Below are 20,208 nucleotides of genomic sequence, written 5' to 3'. Positions count from 1 at the left end.
TTGCTCCGATAGCTTCAACGCTGTGTCCGAGTAACCTTGTTCCGCGGTTTCTTTTTATCTTAAATTCTTCCTTTTTTCTCTCTCGTCCTTCCGATTCTTTCGCTCACTTTACAGACAGCGCGATTTTATTCTTCATTCTCGTTACAGCCGTTATCCTTACAAGTTCCGATTTATACTAATTTTATTCCAGTTTCGGTTGTCTGTTATTACCGAAATACGGGTACTTTTTAGTTCTACAAATTTTGGGATCGACAGTTGATTAAGAATTTTATATACCGACACTCGCAAATTCAATTACATTACCCGTCAATCTGTGCGTGATGATCGAACAAAAGTTCGCGATGAAATGAAATTCCGTTTTGTGATTGTGAAAAAAAATATTCGTAACTAATTGCCATCAACCGCAATTTTTTACGTTCGTTAATCAATTTCTTTTACAACAGCTGGTCAGTTGTCAGTAAAGTTGCGAACGAATAAGATAGAAATGAAAAAAAATTTATGTTGTATCTTAATCGTTCGACTTTCGGTAGACGAATTGATTGATTCGGTAATGAGTTAATATTTATTCAGAGAAAATTATGTTTGTGACGTTCGCGGAGAACGGAAATTAAAAAAAAAATTGTTATCGCAGCCGCCCACAAATCTTGCGCGATTTCCTCCTTTCCGGTTTTTAATTTTGACTCTTTCTTCTCCGAAGATTCTCGCCGACGCGAAGTAATAAACAGAAAACAGAATAAAACCGCCCACCGTTGAATTTTTAACTAAATGCAAATATCGAAGCTATTAACTCGTGCAGCCAACTCCAGAGTTTAGAGATTAGAGTTTAGAGTGCCATTAGCCATTAGCCGGAAGGTATATATTGATGGAGAAAAAGAAAGTGCGCGAGGTCTTTGCACCTCAAGTCCATAACCAAATACGATCCGGATACATATGAAAGAAGAAATGCGAGTCAAAGATTTTTATCTCTCAGGTACAGTTTACGCCGCAATTGTTTGGCCATTTGTATGTAAATTATAAATTCGAGCAACGGGGTATTACGGGTGAAATTAACGTTATAAAATGAGATTTGCATGTTCTTTATACGTGCAAGGATTCCAACTACTCTATTTAACAACGTGAAACATAAAATTCGCAAATTAATTGTAATTTCCAGGCAATGAATAATGAAAAAAAAAAATATACATCTGCCAGCACCGAGAGAAACTTTAAGTTGTTGTTACTATTCAATTTTTAACCATTACCGCAGAACATAATTCTAGCTAATGATAAGAATCTAGTTTCGTAGATGTAACCGGAAATTCTAGTACGCGTTACTATTCGTCTTCATTACGGACACTCGTACTACGCTTTCTTATAACTATTGGGATAACTTGATGTTGGTGCAACAATAAATTTCTGTTTGTAATGTTCTGTTTAATTGAAAATTATAGCAGATCAAACAAACAAATTTAATATTACAACAACCAGACAATGTAGCACTAAAAACTATATAATAAGACCGAACGTATAGTTACTTGTCGCAAATTTTCAGTTGATTCAAAAAAAAATATTTCACCCGTTATCGTAACTACACCCCTTTTTCTGGAATTATCTAATAACTGTAAAAAAAGAATTATCTTTTTCTCAGTGCGCGTGTCAAACGTCCAACTGTTTCGTATTCCGTGCAAGTAGCGCATTCGTGTGAGACACGATGTGCGAACGCGTCCTCGACGACAAGTCAAAAGCGACGGACGTGTAATTGCGTACAGATCGTGTACCTTCCTACATTTTTTTTTCTTTCTTTCTTTTCTTTTTTTTTTTCTTCTTCTTCTCTTTTCCTTCGCGCGCACTCCCACCACCGTCATAAAATGCACGTTTCTCGTAATCCCGCCAACCGCAACTGTGTGTGTGTGACAAATTGTGTACGCGCAAGGCTCGTTGGTGTGAGAAAGAGAATCGGGCGGTCCGCAAGTGTCAAGCAGACTTCAGTTTGTAGCATGCTGTCATTCACTCAGCACATTCTCTTTGCAGAAAAGAGTCCCTCAGCAGCACGAAAGCCCGCCGTACCGCGGAGATCGACGTCCAACGTCGTCCCGAAAAATCAGAGCGTCTCTCCGCCTAAGGGTGAGTCAGTCCTGCAAACTTCAAACGTCTAGACAACGTCTCAGGCCTTCAGCCCTCCTTTCCTTCCTCCGATTTACCTTGATTCATTCGCTTCATTCGCACTCTGCTTAAAACTTTGGACGATTTGGATGATCGTTAAAGAAAATGAAATATCGTCTGAATCGTTTGACAGAGTTTGAATTGAAAATTTTCTTTGCCATTCAGAAATCGTCTGTTTCACCCCTATTGACAATTTTAATATTGTGAATTCTTTTTTTCATGAGATTCGGACGATTTGGATGATCGTTAAAGAAAATTAAAAAATCGTCCGAATCGTTTGATAAAATTTCTATTCAGAATCTAATCTGCTATTCAGAATTCACCCGTTTCGCTCCTCTTGACAATTTTAACTCTATTGTTTCGTCACGTAATTCGATGTTCCGAGTATCCAGGAATAATGTTTGAAGCAGTTGAGTTTAGGATCTCTCAAAAAAGTGATGAAACAACGATTATCAAGCCGAAGTGGATCGAGTTGAATGTGAATGAAGCAACATCTTTTTACAGAGTTTTTTCAAAAATACAAGGAGGAAACAATAGACGTAGAATTTCAGCGACTTTAAACATCCTTCGTTCGTAAAGTACTTAAATATCGAGAAATCACCTGACGCAGTTTTTTTCGTTAAAATTAACAAATCTCCTTTAACGAGGCGTGAGACAATTTCTATAGTTACAACCGACGAAAATATTTACACGTGATTTTTCCCGAGTCTCTGAGGAGCCGGATAGAAAACCGTTAGCATTTTTCGGTCGGCATGATCGGTTAGGAAATCGGGAATTACAACTTCCGGAGAACGTAACTTTCGTCTTGAGACTTTTGCTCATTTTCATCCTACACACTCAAAGCCGGCTCTGAGACTGATCACAAAACTATATGCGTAACGACATAAATAACATGACGGTGAACTGCAACGGCAGCAGTGCCGGAATTTGATGTGTCAAAATAGCGCAACAGCCTGTCTGATCTGACAATAAAAGTGCATCCTGGTTCTTAAGTGCTGTTTCTGTCAGAGAAACACACGTTTTTACCCTCCGTTTCACGGCGAATTGCAAGAGTGACGCGAATCAGAATTTTAAACAATAAATCAAAATCGTCGCGTGACTCGTCGAACTAAAAGACTTTGGTATCCGACAATATATTGCGTAATTTCTTGGTAAACGAAAGTCCTCGAAAACCGGGGAAAAAAGTCGTTCAAAAAATTTTCGAGGAAATGATAAGTGCAAATTCTAAACTCCGTCTCATCATTTTTGAGCCGTGACGCGGGCGGAACGATTTAGGCACCGATTAGACTTTACCCTATCCGTGTAACAATGTTTGAGAAGTAAATCAACGAGATAAGTTTTCCTCGCTCGTTTCTCCTATCTCGGACGCACAAATACACAGTTTACAAGCGATTCAACTGTGTAACGCCGCTCTTATACGTCCTGCGCACATCGTCGTCGTCGTACGGTATAAACCGTTGAATTACGTCAGTTCGTGTATAACAGGGTCTAAAATGTTTCTCTTGGCAGTGGAACTACCGGGAGGCTAGGCAACGATCGTCTATGGGAAACAGGGCCTCGATTGCTTCCACGAATATACCGAATCGACGACGTGGTATATTAATACAGAATTACGACCCCCTGCGGCGTCTATATCTCCAGATTCGAAATAGAACAAGCCACTGCCTGCGAATTTTCTGCCTTATATCGTGCTGCCCCGCTCCAAAGCTTTTCACGCATTTTTACGACGAAAGCTTTAATCAAGTTTAATTCCACGTCGATCGTCGCGTCACTCGCAGTCTGGCGTATCGATTGAGTACCATGTCGATGGGAAAATTATGAAAATTAAAAAAACGGTATTAATTAGTGTCAAAATTTTTTTGAAAAATCAAAAAACACTGAAAAATCAGGGTTAAACCGGGATCAAAATTATACCGTTCTCGACCACGTACTCGCAGGCTTATAACTCACTACGTGGCTTCCCCCTCTTTTAGAACAACCGGAGCAGAGTCAACGAACGCGCAAATTGTTCCGTAATATCATAACGCGTGAGCCTGGAGCAGGCCGGTGGTGTGTAAGTGACTTGAAATAATTATAAAAATATTTTCCATTCGCCTGGGTAGCCGCGAGTACCGAGTACGATTGTCAGATACGCGTATACGGTCAGAAACTCAAAACCATATTTCCGGCGCCGTTTAACAACCCGCGTGCTCATTGGCTCGGCGAAATATTTCAGTATGAATGAAATTGAGGACAGGAAGTGCAATGAGAAAATAGGCATGGCCGTTCTGTTTTACCGACACTCTGTATTATGGGTTTTGCTCTCATACCTTGAGTTATTATATTTATTGTTTAACAACTCGAGAAATTCACAGCGCGGTTTATGGACAGTCGTTAGATTTTACGTGACAATTGTAGGAACAATTGCCCTCCTGAATATTTCTGATTATTAAATGGAGCTTTAGATTATAAAATTATTTCGACGGGTCGGTAAACTCATTTCAAATTTGTTTGTTAAATAAATGAATAAATCTAGTCATCATTCGGTCACTATAATACGAAATATTTATTACACTTTTGGTTATGCTGGACAAAAAATGGACTGGCTTCTCCCATTGTTAATCAAACAATGAGATTTAGTCGAACCAATTAAACACCTAACTTTCCAACAAGAAAGAAGAAACCTATTTTTTCGCTGTGACTGATGAGAAATGTTTGAATCGGATCGTCACATTTTCTTATTCACTCTAACATATGGTCTCTGAAAGTTCATAATTTTTATTGCTTGATCACGATACTATATGGGTGGAGAAATTTAATGTATCCAACTATCTACATAATAATAAAAAACGAACACGAAATCGCTTTAATCTAATGATACCTGTACAAATTGATACCAATTTATTTTCTAAACCGTCTCTGGTCTAGAGATTATATTTGTGACCCAGTTGTCGATTTTTATAAAAATTTCTGACTGATCTGTGATTTTTTCTGGAATCAGCGGTCAAATTTTCAGTATTTTCGAATCCTATATGGTAGATTAAAAATTGATTGAAATTTTTTTCACTATTGGTGCAGTAGCGTAATTACTTTTAAAATTGCAAAATTTACTTTTTACCCCTGCCGGGTTATAAGAGAGTATAATTTTGTAGATTATAATTTCTACAAGCTTTCACAAATACAACTACTTCAGCAAATTGAAAAGTACGTGATTAAAAATTAAATTTTCTACGGTACGTGAAAATGAAATGTATCAGTCATTGAGAAAGATCGAAATAGAAACCTATAGATCGTGTAAAACCATCAAATTATTTCCTCAAAAAATCGTTGAGTTTGGGGCGTGTAATTTATTGGTCCGATTAAACTTCGATGTTGAAATAAACCGAAGCGTCTGCATATCGCCGCGTGATACGAATCTGTAAAAAGAATGGACAAAAGAAAAATAAAAAAAAAAAAAAAAAAAAAAAAGTCGTGAATCGTTAATTGCGCTAGACGATAAATTGGCGAGTAGCCGTCATGTTTGCTAATTGTAAAGCATAGCGTATTGTATATCTGCCTCCAATACAACGGATCGACACTCCCTTCCGGTTTATCAGTTGTCTGCCGGCGGGGATTTGTCGTCGCTTCGACAATGATACGCATCATCTCGGCACTGGATGAGAGTAACAATTCGTTCAATTATTATTCGTCGAGATAGGCGTGTGGCACTCATTGTCGGCTTCTTATTGCAAAGCAAAAAGAAGGAGGTAGAGAAAGACAAGGATGAGAGAGGGAATGAGAGATATAATAAAAAAAAAAAAAAACACCATGGTGCTATGTAATACGCAGTAGAAATTGTTTTGACATGTGTGTATATATATATATGTATATATATATATATATATACATATGCTGTTCCCTCTTCGCCGTGATCAATTGTTCAAATGAAAGATGTTACGCTCTTCTAACAAAACGACAAAGGGTCTGTGTTGGAATTGATAATTCCAATTGTAAGTGAATACGTACTTTTCGTCTCACCATAAGGCGCCTGCAAACCGGTCAAGAATTACTTCTCGCAAGATATTCTGTACAAGACGCGTTGTTGATCAATTCTTTTTTTCTACTCATTTTCATTTACCGCTTGACAAAAACGCGTCATCGTCATCGTAAACATAATCTTCTCATCTCGCATCAGTCCTGTAATAAACGGTCAAAAGGTCAATTATTTATTCAACACTACATTCCAATTAAATCTACACCACGAACAGCGATCCCTGCGCAGACGAATCTCTGGTTTATAACTCTATAGGAGAATAACGCGTGTCCACGCACTCTAATTAATTCGAACGATTTAACGATATAATTTATATATTTGTACGAATATGCTGAATTTGATCAAAATCGTAGATGTGTCGAAATTCTTTACCAGTCAAATCGAGCGCGCAAGTTAGTTTTTTAATTGATTTACGCGAAATTAGATATATAAAAAAAAAAAAAGAAATTAAAAATCGTGTCAAAACGAAGTGCACATTTTTTCAACAGCGTGTCAAATTCTGTATACAGATTGATTTGACGGACACGTCGACGGTATATATTCTTGCTTCGTTGCTTCGTCGGCATATCGCTAACTTATAGTTTTGGATTCGAAAAAATTTTACCCTGATTGATATTCGACCGTCCTGAAGCAGCGCTTATTTCTTCATCCAAAGACGCGTGAAATTAACATGCCCGGTGCATCTTTGAATCTAGAAACGAGTCCGCGACACTGTATCAGACCTTGTCACCTCGTTTTTCACTTCGAAACGGTCACTCGACAGCCACGTGTAAACACGAAATGAAACACAAAAGTCGGCGGAAGCTGATTTCAACTTGTCAATTTTTTAATTTTCTAATTTTTCGAACTGGACATTATATATGTATACCAGCTGAAATTTCAAAGCAGATTTAAACCCGTTTCCTTAAGCGATCCTAGCCTCCTCGTCTATAATAAAATTCCTCATTTACTAGAGAAGCTGCACGTAATATCTCTAGAATAAACTTTAGGAACTGGCGCTGGTCAAGGGCCAAGATTTAAAAAAAATATTTGAACGCTGCAAGTGCCTCATGCATACAAAATCTCACGTTTGGTTGCTCGACGTGTAATCTATCCACACCGAAAGTGGCGGCATATCTAGAATATACTGACTCAACACTCGAAATGCCATCCCTTCAAGAAGTCGACCTAAAATAGTAATTATTCCCCGAAGAACTTAAACTTCTCTACTAAAATTACGTTCTAATATTTATCCGACGAAAAGCCAAAATTTTCAAAATATCGACTTCAAGTCTTACGAGTACTTCGGTTCGGAATGAACGATTACGGAATACCTTGGATCTAAAATTTTTCGCGGGGGAAAAAAGGTCAAAAAACAAATCGAAAAAAAATCCACTAATTACGGGAGCATCGCTGAGCGCCGTTTGAGGTTTCTAATCTTTACTGCAGGGAAGTCCGTTTTATGGGAAGCCCGCTGTGCACTTCTGGTACCGGGAATCCCCTCTTCCGCTATCCATCCAGGTGATCAAAGAGCCTCCAGCAAATCCAGAAAGCAAAGCCATGGAAAAATATCCGCTGCTTCTCGGCTCGAGGAAGAAAGTCGTGGCTTTCACCGTGTTATACGAGTGTCCGAGTTGAGTATCGAAAAGTCTGGATGTGTGCGATTTACTGCCGCATCGTGTGGAAAATCATCTATGTATGAAATACGTTAATGACTGGCAATTTTGCGCGCAAATCGATCGGTCATTCGCATTAGGCTGCTACTTACGAAATTTATAAGATACGTATTCGCTTCTCGACTCGATCAAGAAGGAAAGCCGAGTTTCTAGGAAGTAAGTTCGAACTGTACAGATTCGCCAATTTAGGTCATGTGTTTGAATTTCGAAGTCTTTTTTCCTTTCCACGGAGATGTTTGTGGCCGGAAGCAATCTCGTGACGTATCAAATTGACAAACGTAATTTATCAAAGAAGTTAGAAAATTGAATGAAATCTATTTCTAGATAAAATTTTGGCTTATCCACTTTGCCAAAAACATCGTGCCAAGTTCTTTTTCACTACATTTACGCTGAAGGAGTATTGTCGAAAATTTATTTGGCACAAGTTATATCGTGAATTATTATTTCTCAACTTTTAAAAGGAACAACTTCTCTTATAAAATGAAACTTTTTTTTTGAACACTTATTTCAAAAAGCTGAGGCCTTATAATGTGATAATAAATGGACCTGGAACGCCCCATACAAACCGTAAATATACGTGATTGATATTTATTGCTCCGATATATCATCTAAACATTTTTACAAATTACCTTTTCCGCTTTCCTTTTTCAAAATTATTGCTCTCGCTACATCGACACCTGATATAATAATATTATATCGCCTGAGGTCCGGTTTCGAACAAAAACGGCCATCTGTTCACCCGACGAAAGTTACATCGATCAGAGGTCAAAAGTATAGACACATGTACAGTATTCATTTCTATATGTGAATATTCCAATAGATATACACCTCTCTCTTTCGTAAGACTTCATTTCGTCACTCAACATATGCGCGTCTACATCCTATACAATAGACGATTTGGCACAGGATGGACCAGATTCTGACAGAAATAATAATAATAATAATAATAATAATAATAATAATAATAATAATAATAATAATCCCAACTCGTCTTATAGCTGTGTCAAGAAATTCATTCTCTGTTTGTCGATTTCTGTTTTCCGTTGCGATGAAGCGAATCAAAAAATTCGTTATTACCGCCGCAATTCTTACTATTCATTCACAATTAATGGAACCTCTGTTTATTTTCGTTCTCCATGATTTACATCGCGTGCATATTTTCGTTAACTATCCATTCACCGCCTGATCTTTATTCCTAATTAAAACTTGGAGCCGTTCTTTACAGTCTGGAGCTCATCGGAGTGGCTGATGAGTGTGTTCTAATTCAAGAGCGAAGATAACGCGAAGTTCTGTGTACACACATAAATTCATGAACACTTGTTATACGCTCTCTCTCTCTCTCTCTCTCTCAATCTCACTTTTTCTACGATGTATCTTTTTCTCTTCGGCCTCGGGTTTTCCAACGATTCGAATTAACAATTCTTGTACACCGGTACTTTCGCGTTTCGGCTCTCGACTCCATGTAATACTAATTACAATATATGGGTTCGCATTACATTTTACACGGTACAATTATAGAAATTCTACATGGGAAAGTTTCACCGAATTTCCCACTCAAACCTAATAGTGTTTAAATACATTTTTATTACTTTTCTGTGTTGAAACAATTTCTAATCTACTTACAGGTATCCTTATATATATATAGATCAGTATTTTTTAAACTCGAAACTCTACGTTGAGAAGTTGCTCAATTTAAACTCTCAGAATTTAGAATTCTGCCGAAAATAATGAATGTAGTACAGCATTATCGCATAATAATAAGTAATATCAATTTTTTTTTTTTACCAAAATTAAAACCCTAAAAATATTATAATCAGAACAGCAATTATATTTTATGTCAGAGAAACCATTTTATCTATACACCTACGATAAATTGCCAATAATCAATGAACTGAAATAAGTTTCATTGTCAATAAGACTTTTCCCCTTGATACAAAAAACAAAGTGTCTCGTCAAATAATTCCATCGTGTTTTTGAATCCGTATTTTCCCTATTCACCTATGTTTATAAATAAAGATATTCGTGCTAAAAAAAAAAAGATCCATCTCGTATTTTATGCGAGGCACAATTAATCGCGCGTGTAAAAATAAATCCTGTTTCTCTAATACGAACTAATAGATGATCAATTTGGGTCATCTATATATGCTGTACGAACTTTGTTTCGTAAGTAGCAGCAACTATTATTTCTTTGATATAAAATACAAGTATACAAGTATATCTATACATTATATATATAATTCAACAACGACGCGTATAAAGAAAGGGGTATATTTTAGTTTGGAGGGAGAATTATAGACGGGCATAAAAGAGACTGTCGTTAGTAAAATGAATATAGAAACGAAGAGAAAAAAAAAGGCCGGACAAGCAAACTAAACATCGATTACACACAGAAAACAACGTTCTCGTATAACAGTATACGAAAAAAGCATAAATATATAAATACCTACATCTGCAGACGACTCGCCAGTCGATTAACAAATAAAAACTGTATTTCGTCAAAGTATCCGCTATCTTTTTTTTTTTTTTTTTGACGATCACCGAAGTTGTACAACAGCTATTGTGCCCAGAGTCGCGATCCTGGGTTGTTGAAGGCAGTGGGTATGGTTATACATACAGACACCGAAAGTATAATCCTCGTAGATTATATAAATAAATAAGTATAAATTTATTCGGAGCACCGCGCGTCTATTTTTAAATAGCCCGCCATCTTTCCGCCGCCGCCGGTCAGCCGCGATGATCGGGGGGCGGCGGTCGAACCGCGACGTCTTTCGCCCCCTTCGTCGATCCCGGGGCCCCTCCACCGACGGATTTTAAGGGGGGCCGCGAGGAGGCGGCGACCACTTAGAACTCGACGATGAAGCGACGGCTCGCGCTAATTCAGTCGTCGTCGACGTCGACTTTGCGCGCGTCTCCGCCGCCGCGATCAGCCCTCTCCTACGAATCTACGACGTCGCTCGTTCAGTGCCGCCCGTTTAGTAATCCTGACTAATTAGGCCCGCGGCTAATTAAGATGGGGACCTGCCCGCGTTCGCCGGGAATCGTGATCATTGATCATGCTTTTTTCGAAAATTTGGCCGTGTCGATTCCTCGCTCGCCTGGTTTTCCGTCATGTTCGATTTTGCGGTGATAAACTTCGAAGGCAATGGATCGAACGATTCTTAACGATTTCGGATTCATTTTCTTCTAACATATCGAGCGGTTTTTCACACCTTTGAAACTGACGAGTTATTAAGTGTTGATTTGTGCGTCAAGGTGTGTTGTGCAATGTGCTTAACGTGCGGACCTTTAATTCTCTGATGGATTTTTTTTTTATCGAAATAGGAATCAACGTTGGTCGAAATTCGAACAAATATAAGATCATTTTTTTTTTGTTTTGCATGTTTTTGCAAATTAAGAAATCGGTGAACCGTCGCATCGAATTTTTCTTCTTTTTCCTACCGATTGTTTCTCGTACTTCTAAAATTTGTCTCACTTGCATACAATGTAATTTCAGTATGCCAACATCTTGAAAATTCGTCAATTTTGCTGAATACTTGCTCTGCAGAGGATACAAATTAATCGGTACGAATAATTGATAAGATGCTAATGAACATGTGTGAAAAATTGGCAAAGGAAAATTTAAATATCATTACAGCCAAGCCAGTAGTTGCGAACTTTTTCATGAGCATGAAACTTCGACCGATGGATGTTTAAAAATATTTGTAACGTATAAGTTGGAACATATGTATTATATGTATCCTATCCACTTGAGTTAGACTTTTTTTCGCGTGCGCAAAATAAAGATTGGCAAATGTAACGGTTGGGGAAGAAGAAAAAAATAAACATCCGTGCGAGAGAATTTTTAACAGCGTAGCCGCTTTTAAAACTGCGCAGATATTCGAGCTTGTAAAATTAAACAAACGGGATTGAAATTTTAATAGCCGTATCTGAACGAAGATGAAAATCGCGATCGTGATGTTTTCCCCGATAAAAACAGTGCGCAAAAATTACAATGAGCAAATGTCTCGGAGGATTTTATTCTGCTGGAAGTTTTTTCTACTTCGATTGTGCGACGATCTTAGAGTGTGATAAAGAAAGAATCTCAATGGTTGATAAACATAAGATTGGAGGATAGGAAACGATTGAGGTGAAAAATCGTAACGGCAAAGGGTCTGTCAGCCGGACCGCAGATGGTTATGGGTCCGGTTACATTCGTTGCAGATCGCGGGGCCAAGGAACCTACCCCTGCACCGATTAGGGGGCCCATCGAGACGCGGGAACAGGCCCATCAGACTGACCCAACACACGAGGACATCCACCTTAAACAAGCCGAGGTCTCCGTCCAGGCCTTGTCAGTCATCGTGCAGTACCTCGCTCACCAGGTGAGTCGTCTCTTCCTTTTTTTTTTTTTTTTAACCCTTTCCTAGGGGTTGATGATAATTATCTGCTTTATCGACCGAGACGCCAGCTCAGCAATTTTGACACTGAAAAACTATTGAAATGCGCGAAATTTTGCGATCTTTACGAAAAACCTAAATAAAATGTCTCGACTTTGACGAATATTTGTATTTTGAATTATTCTGCGAGTTTTCTTTTTCGCAAAATTGGGCAATGAAATAATTTCTGTATCGAGCGAAATATTACGTCCGTTTTTTCACTTTGCCGGTATAAATAAAGTGGTTGAAATAAATATCGTGATCTTGGAAATATACATGTTGGGGTTTTCCACACTTCGATTCAGCTACATTTCTAAATACGCGTAAGAAGAAAACATTTATTTTCAAAAATCGAAACAAATGGAGTCGCTGATAAATCTGTTCCGAATTTTGGACCGGTTGTACGATAATTCCGGGTGTCTTTAGCCGAGTTATTTTCGTTCTTTTTTTCTGTTATCGTTCCGATCGAACGATTCTAAAGTAAACTATTACCACACCGAGAGCTTTTGTGAGGTGAACGGATGCTTGTTTGTACAATGGTTTTAATTACACACAATCCGCAGTCTACTCACCCGTCTCACTTTACCATGTAATACTACAAACACGCAAGGTTGCATCAATATTTTCATATCCGCAATAAAATGCGTTATTTATAATTATACTCGTAGCCATCTCTAGCGTACGAGATGCAACCGAAACAAACGTGCGAATCATGCACGACAACTCTTTACACACACTTTGTTTATAATTATCGCACAGCCGTTAGTCGTAGATTTTTAGCGCAGCGTAATGAGCAAGACCTTAATTATTATAACACAAGCATCGCGCATCAAAATGCAGACGCGTAGTTTTCCCCGCTCGTTTCAAAGTTCTTCCTCGTTTTTTTCATAAAAGAAAAAACTGAGGCGCAAACAGTTGTCCGGTTGTTCTCTCAACTGGACGAAGACTTTTTCATTTGTGATTTGGACCGATTTCGTGCACTTTAGACGCGTGTAGTCGGCTTGAAATTATTACACTGCGTAGCTGTTTTTATACTTTTTACCGACATTGCTCGCACAAAGATTTAGAACGATGGTAGTTATAATCACGTTCATTGACAAAAGCGGCATTTCGTTGTAAAATAATTTTATAACATACACGTGTAGATAGTTTGACTTTGTATAAATTAATTAACGCTTGACGTAAGATCGCGTTCTGTGAGTCTAGATCCCAGAACCTTCATCATCAGATCGATGAACTCATCTTTCGTCATCGTCAGCTGGCGTTGTATTCAAATGTTGAAAACACTTAAATATTTCCAATCCATCCGTCACGTGGAATTTACTATCCGCACGGTTTGTTATAAATCTGAATTCAGGACTTTCTAATTTTCGTTTCAAATAATCGTACCAATTATAGTGTACAGAATTGATCGCGCACTAAAATAAACCAAGTTCCCTAGAATTTAACCCTGAAATTATCGTTTAAAATAAAAAAAAAAAAAACATTCTCCAGCAGAACGAAGTGAAATAATTCGGTTTCTGTATATGAAAAATAAAAAACGAACGGCGTTTTAATTTCGTGTCTGGCAATAATTCTACCTCCGTTATTTTTATTTTTTTTTCTTCTCTCTCTTTCATGCGACAACAGCTCGATGGCTTCTCAGCACCGAGACTGAAGAAAGACTGCGAGAGGATGAAGACTGAATGGCTGGAGGCACGGCTCGAAGCGGAAGAGTTAAGGGCCGGATATCGCCGTGTTGAACAACAGTTAACCGAGCAACACGACGAAGGAAAACGGGCCCTGGATAATCTACGAGCTGAGCGTAAGTCCCGTCTCCGTTTCCTCGTCTGCGAACTTGTCTCTACGCCGCTAAATCGCTGTCGTAATTCCGTTTATCCGGTCGCAGGCAGTCTTGCCAAGTTCTGCCAACTATAAATTTCCCCGCTAGGTCGAATTAGTAATGAAGGACTTCAAGCTGGATGAAATTTTGGGCCGGATCGAAAAATCGGGACCGTTTTTCTTGTCGGTATCTGTTTTTTTTTTTTTAACCCCACTCTCGGCGATCGGTAAAAATGTCGCTCCTCGTACGCCGTATGAATACAAAATTCTTAGGTACATCTACATTCGTCGAATTGGTGTATTAAGTACAGTCAGTTTACCGCTATGGGAAGCGTGCGCAGGTACGAATTGCGACTCGACGACGTACGAATGATTTTTTTACGTCACTTCCTGAGTTGCTCGGCTGCGTCGTCACGCGCTTATTAATTGCCCGTAGGATAATTAATTAAATAATTAACGAGCGTGTGATCTTGGCCGGATTGTATTAACGTAGAGTTCTCGTTTTTTACAGTATCTTCTCTCGGAATAATTAATCGCTCCTTATTATATAACGTATTACATGTATAATATATAATTAATGTCACGGGGTATAATTTTACGATTGGTCCTAACGAAGTGTAATTATCGTAAGGCTGGTGTGAATAGAAAGCAGCGGGTTAAGTGGATCAATTGGTTACTTTTTAGACTGCACTTTATAATGTGCAACGGCCTGTCGTTCTACACGCGGTGTAAGATGCGGAATGTATTACCGGGTCAAACACGCGGTCGCGATTACTACTAGATACGTACAATAGTAGCGCAACTACGTTATGTAGCAAGTAATACGTCGAGAACGTAATTTTATTACCTACGTTTGTAGAGGCTTGTTTGCGATAACGATTTACTCGTGGATATGGGCCATCAATATTCGACCTTCGATACTCTAGATTTTATGGGTAATAATGACGGCGATTCAATCGTCGCGATTTAAGGGCAGCTGGTGATCGTTATTGATTTTATGACCAAAAAAATAACAATATTACATTTGATATTGACGAAAATTGGAAACTGTTAGATTGAGTTTGTGAAAAATAGTTTTCCCGATAAAAGTAAACCGTCGTGGAGTGAAATCAAACTAATCTGTTCAATTTTTAACTAAAAAATTGACATCTAAGCCTTTGAGTATACAATTTGAGTATTTGGTTTTTTTCCATTTTTAAGAAAATCATGGTAGCTCATGATTATATAGTTTCATAGATTTTTGTCGAATTTGAGTATTTTGTCATCAAATTAACGAAAAATAATTAACTTCGTAAGTTTGAAAAATTATAGACAGGACACGACGCAGGTAATAATAACTTTTTTCTACTTCATTTGAAGTTGGATTCAATATTGAGTACAAACAATTTATTGATTGCAATTTTTCACGAGTTTGTAATGATTTGTCATTTTTGATGGATAGAGTTAAGACAGCCGGCTTATGCGGTCAGCAATGTAGAAACGTCGTCGTCGATTGCAGAACGTAAATTTACCAATAGCAGCATTTTAGAACAGTGCCATAAGACTTCTAACGATTTTAAAACGACGACGAAGATCATGAATGATCTCAAAGTAAAATTCTCTCACATTTTATGATATTCAAGTTTGTTCAAAATTTAAACTATGCATTAGAAAATTCCATACCAAATTTCTAGATATTGAATCTTATACAAAAACGATTTATTGATAACTTCTGGAAATTATTATTATTCAAATTTGATTTTCTTATCATCTTCATTGTAGTTGATTTTTTCAGATTTTTATCCAATCACAAAGTATTTAATATCGTCGGCGAGACTCACTTTTGGTTGAGAATGCTCAACTCCCAATACATCCCTAATCACATCGCGAAAGTTTTCTTACGAACTCTAAGCTTTCAAATATCACCCCTTATTCCTGCCAGGCTAAAACGGATCTAATAACTCTGTGATTTCCGATTTCCCAGTGGAATCCCGGCACGCTCAGCGACTTACGGAGATGGAATCAGCGCTGCAAGACGAGCGTGAAAAGTGCGAAGCCCGTCTTCAGGACACCCTTGACAACTCAACCAAGGAGTTGAAGTCGACGATAGCCCGCCTGCGGACAGAACACGAGGCGGATCTGGTGCGACGAGAGGCTGCGACGGAGCGAAGATCGGCGGTCCACGATCAGGGAGCAGCGCTGAGAGCGGAGGCGGATTCCCTGCGAACGGTGCTCGAGTTGCGGAGCCAGGAGATCGCGGCGCTACGAGCGGAGAACGACAACCTGCGCCGAGAAGTGGAGGTGAAGGAGGCGCTCGAGGTAAAGGTGGTAGCACTGGAGGCGCGGAGCGAAGACCTGCGCGCGCAGCTCCAGAGGAAGGAAACTTTCGAGCGTCAGTTATCGCACGAGAACAAGGTGCTGCTGGAGTCGTTCCACCAGGAATCGAAGCAGAACAAGCGGCTCTCGCAGCACAACGAAGAGCTGCAATGGCGGCTGCGCCAGAACAACGAGGTGGTCACGGTGCTGGCGAATCAGTTGGCGGCCCCGCCGCAGCGTCTGACGAGATCGTTGGGCCCCGAGCACACGAGCCTCTCCCATTCGCTCGATGACTCGCCGCCAGCCTCGCCGATGGTCAAGTCGATGGTGGAGAAGAGCGACTCGGTATCCTGGACACTGGAGATCGAGGAGTCCCCCGAGGCGATGGCCTCCCGTTTGCTGCGGCGCTCCGGGTCGAGCCGCGGCATCAGTCCCAGCGACTCAAGGCCCAAAAGGCCCCGGCAGCCGTCCTCGTCCTCGCCCGTCACAGCCGCCACCGTTTCCCGACAGAGTTCGCTGCGCGCGACGAATCCTCAGCGAGCCGTTGTCCTCAGGGCTAGGTCGAAGAGCGTTTCCATCGGCGACAACGGGCCCCAGGACGCTTGGGCCTCGCCTGGATTCACATCGACACCGTCCGCCGCACGAAGAAGACCCAGAAGCGATCCCGCCGCTAATACCGCTGTTGTTAACCAGGAACCGAGCCCCGGTCTAAGGCCCCAGGAGGCCGGTGGCGAAGCGATGATATCCGAGGAGACATCGGCGTCCAGCAGCGAAGACGAATCCTCGGCCAGCAGCGACATTCCACGACTAGCGATGGAACTATCATGGAGCGAATCGGAGGGTTGACGTATCGCCCCCGACGCCTGCTGCGGCTGGAGGAGGACCAAGAGCCTCTAAGACTTTCGACTATACCTATTACACATCGTACGAACACGTGTGAAGGATTTTGAATTTTTTTCTCGTTTTCTTTTGTTATTATTACACTAGTTATCGTTTTTTTTTTTTTTTTTTACATTTTTTTGTTTTATTTTTTACCTACACGAATCGCCCTGCAAGGTTAAAAACTAGTGACAATTTACTGTTGGGATTTTTTTTTTTACTTCTCCTTATCGTCAAGTTTTCTTTTTACTTTTTTTTTTTTTTTGGTTTTTTGTATTTTTTAATTCGTTTTTCTTTTTATAAATTCACTCCGTTTTTGGGAATTTTACGGATGGTTATATATTATAATATGCCTAAAAGATGCAGGGTTTTTCTCTCCTGCGGTGCGAAGCTAGGAAGAGAAGGATTCGGTGCGTGATTTTAAAACACGGTTCGATTAACGCTGCAGGCAAAGGGTGAAAAAGGATGCAGGTATATATGTAAAAATCGATGGAACTGGGACGGGGTGACAATGATAAATATATGTGAAATAGAAATTGTGAGAGACGAGCGGTGGGGAATCCAGTATTATATAGTTGTCTATATATATTTACAGATAATTATTAACGATTATTGTCATTGTTATTATTATTATTATTATTATTATTATTATTATTAACAATTACGCTGCTACACTTATTATGATATACTCGATAAACGAAATATTATCGTTGTTGTTCTTATTATTATTATTATTACTATTATAACGAGAAGCAGAAGAGGTGAAACAAAAAATGAAATTTGATAGTAATACAAAAAACAATCTGCATGTAGCTGTTTTACGTTTGATAATAATGATATATATATATATAGGTATACTTATTAACATTGCGTTGCTGTTGAGTATACAAGGTGAGATTATGTAATAACTTGGACCAAAAATAATAACCCTTTGGATCAGGGGATTTCCTGATCCAGTTAGAAGCGACGTCTGTTTAGTGATGAAAGCTATGTTTGCCACTTTATACCGAATTAACTCATCCTTGGAAAGAAGGATCTGTTTGCACTTAGAAAAAGGGTGTAAGAACGATTAATTCTGCAGCTTCGTCGCCGATATTGCGAGTTGTTCTTTTATCCTGCGATTCGATCATAGGCCAATCGAGCAGAACGGTGAGGTTTTTGTTAACGATCGAGCAATTATTTCAGTGTAAAAATGATGATTCGAATTACGTTGACAAAAGTTGCAAATTAGCCGAAATGCGAAGATATGCAAAATCGTGTTATGTGTATGTTGAGGATACGTAATACCGATCGTGTATGTAACTGTAATTATTATATACTCAGATGAAATGCAAGTCCTAGCTCTGTGATTGCAGCTCGTTAACTGTACATAACGTAACTCGCCATTTCTCGACTACGTACGATTTTTCTTTTTTAATTTCGAAACTGTTTGAATTAAATTTCCCGTGTCCGCAAAGTGTAAAAATTTCGCAAACTATCGAGTCGACGACGTTTGGTTTTTTTTTTTTTTTTCAAATTTTTTTTTTTTATTTGTTGTAAAGATTTTAAACGCTCTACGGATGGGATTTATTCTTGGACAAGTTTCTAAAACCGTTGTCGAATATAAACGAGATACGTTTGATGGAAAATCATCGACCATTTCGTGAATGTGAATGTTTTAATTTTTTATAGTGTCTTCAAAAAAATTTTGACCATCCTGTACAATTGTAGCCTTTGAAGATAAATTAAACAAAGAAGAAAAAGAAAAAAAAAAAAAAAAACACTTATCGCGGCATCGTTCATGCGTCGTGTAGAAATGACCCTCGACTAATAGCTGTGTAACTTCACGTCGGAAACTTGTTTTCTGAAGTTATATGTATAAATACGATAACATTTTGAGTGGCTGCAGCTGATTAATATGTATACATGGGTATATATTAATTATCACGTGTACCGTGTGAAACTAGCAAGAAGAATATCATGTCATTGATTTATTTATTCACGTTATCTGTTGTGTATTCATCAAAATCGTGAGAAAGAAAAATGTTGTACCGTTTCGCGAAATTCCATCGTTTTCTATATTTTCCATAATCAATATTAGGGAGTTCGCCAAGAGTTCCGAGGCGCGAATCAGCCAAAGAGAATTGATTATATGTTATACGTTTAACGGTATGATTTCATAAATTCCCCAGCGTTTTCCCATATATATTAGCGTACGTGCACACAAATATAGTATATGTATAATGGTTGATTGATTATTAAAATGATTCCTTTTCATCGTCAAAAAGTAAAAGAGAGGGATAATGAAAAAGGCGAAAATAAAGAATAATAAAAGGTAACTTAAGTTAATTATTTGTATCTTTTGTACAAAGCCATGGATATGCATATACTACATAGTACGTAAGAACATTAACGGTTTAAAATTTAAAAAAAAAAAAAAAAAATTGAAAAGAACCGATGTCTTAGCGATTAAGAAGGATATTACGAAGAAATAAAATAGAATTGATTAAATATAAAATGCAACACACGTATAAAGTTGTAGCTGAAGTTTGTATGACGAAGAGCTATTATAATAATAGCGAAATATTTGTAGTTTTGAAGTTAACTAAGATTTTCATCGAAGTCAATGATGACGAGGAGGGATGAAAAAAGAAAGAAAAAACAAAAAAAAAAAAACAAACATAACAAAGAAACACGCATGGAGAAAAAGAAAATGATAATTCTCTCCTTCACTTATATATATATATAATATAATGTTGGACAAATTTATTCTATTCTCTATTTACCAAATAAAAAAGATACCTTCAACTATTACCACAAGTTCAATACATGATGCTACAAATTGAAGAAAAAGAATTACAATAATAATGTGTCTTGCTAGTCAATAACTACCTTCCGCGCCTTTTCCTCAATAATTTATTGTTAGTTCAATTATACGTACGAGTGAATTTTCATTACTGTATATTCGAGCAAGTTTTCCATCATCTAACGATAAAAACCAAAATCAAGC

General features: G+C 38.4%; 1 protein-coding gene across 6 annotated transcripts in view; it reads left to right on the top strand.

Moving 5' to 3' along the window:
- Positions 1-19,997, top strand: part of LOC124301436 (serine/arginine repetitive matrix protein 2) — a 72,402-nt gene extending 52,405 nt beyond the window's left edge. For 3 of the 6 annotated variants that reach the window (XM_046756466.1, XM_046756464.1, XM_046756463.1), the window contains exons 9-12: positions 2,011-2,103; positions 11,968-12,170; positions 13,854-14,028; positions 16,009-19,997. In XM_046756466.1, coding sequence (XP_046612422.1) covers positions 2,011-2,103; positions 11,968-12,170; positions 13,854-14,028; positions 16,009-17,186 — 1,649 coding nt within the window. In that variant the 3' untranslated portion in view covers positions 17,187-19,997. The remainder of the gene's footprint in view (positions 1-2,010; positions 2,104-11,967; positions 12,171-13,853; positions 14,029-16,008) is intronic. The other 3 variants (XM_046756465.1, XM_046756468.1, XM_046756467.1) reach the window with 3 other exon arrangements.
- Positions 19,998-20,208: the final 211 nt, after the last annotated feature.

Source organism: Neodiprion virginianus, chromosome 3 (assembly GCF_021901495.1).
Source record: "Neodiprion virginianus isolate iyNeoVirg1 chromosome 3, iyNeoVirg1.1, whole genome shotgun sequence".
In the NCBI taxonomy this organism is placed as follows: domain Eukaryota; kingdom Metazoa; phylum Arthropoda; class Insecta; order Hymenoptera; family Diprionidae; genus Neodiprion; species Neodiprion virginianus.
This window is presented reverse-complemented; position numbering and strand designations above follow the sequence as displayed.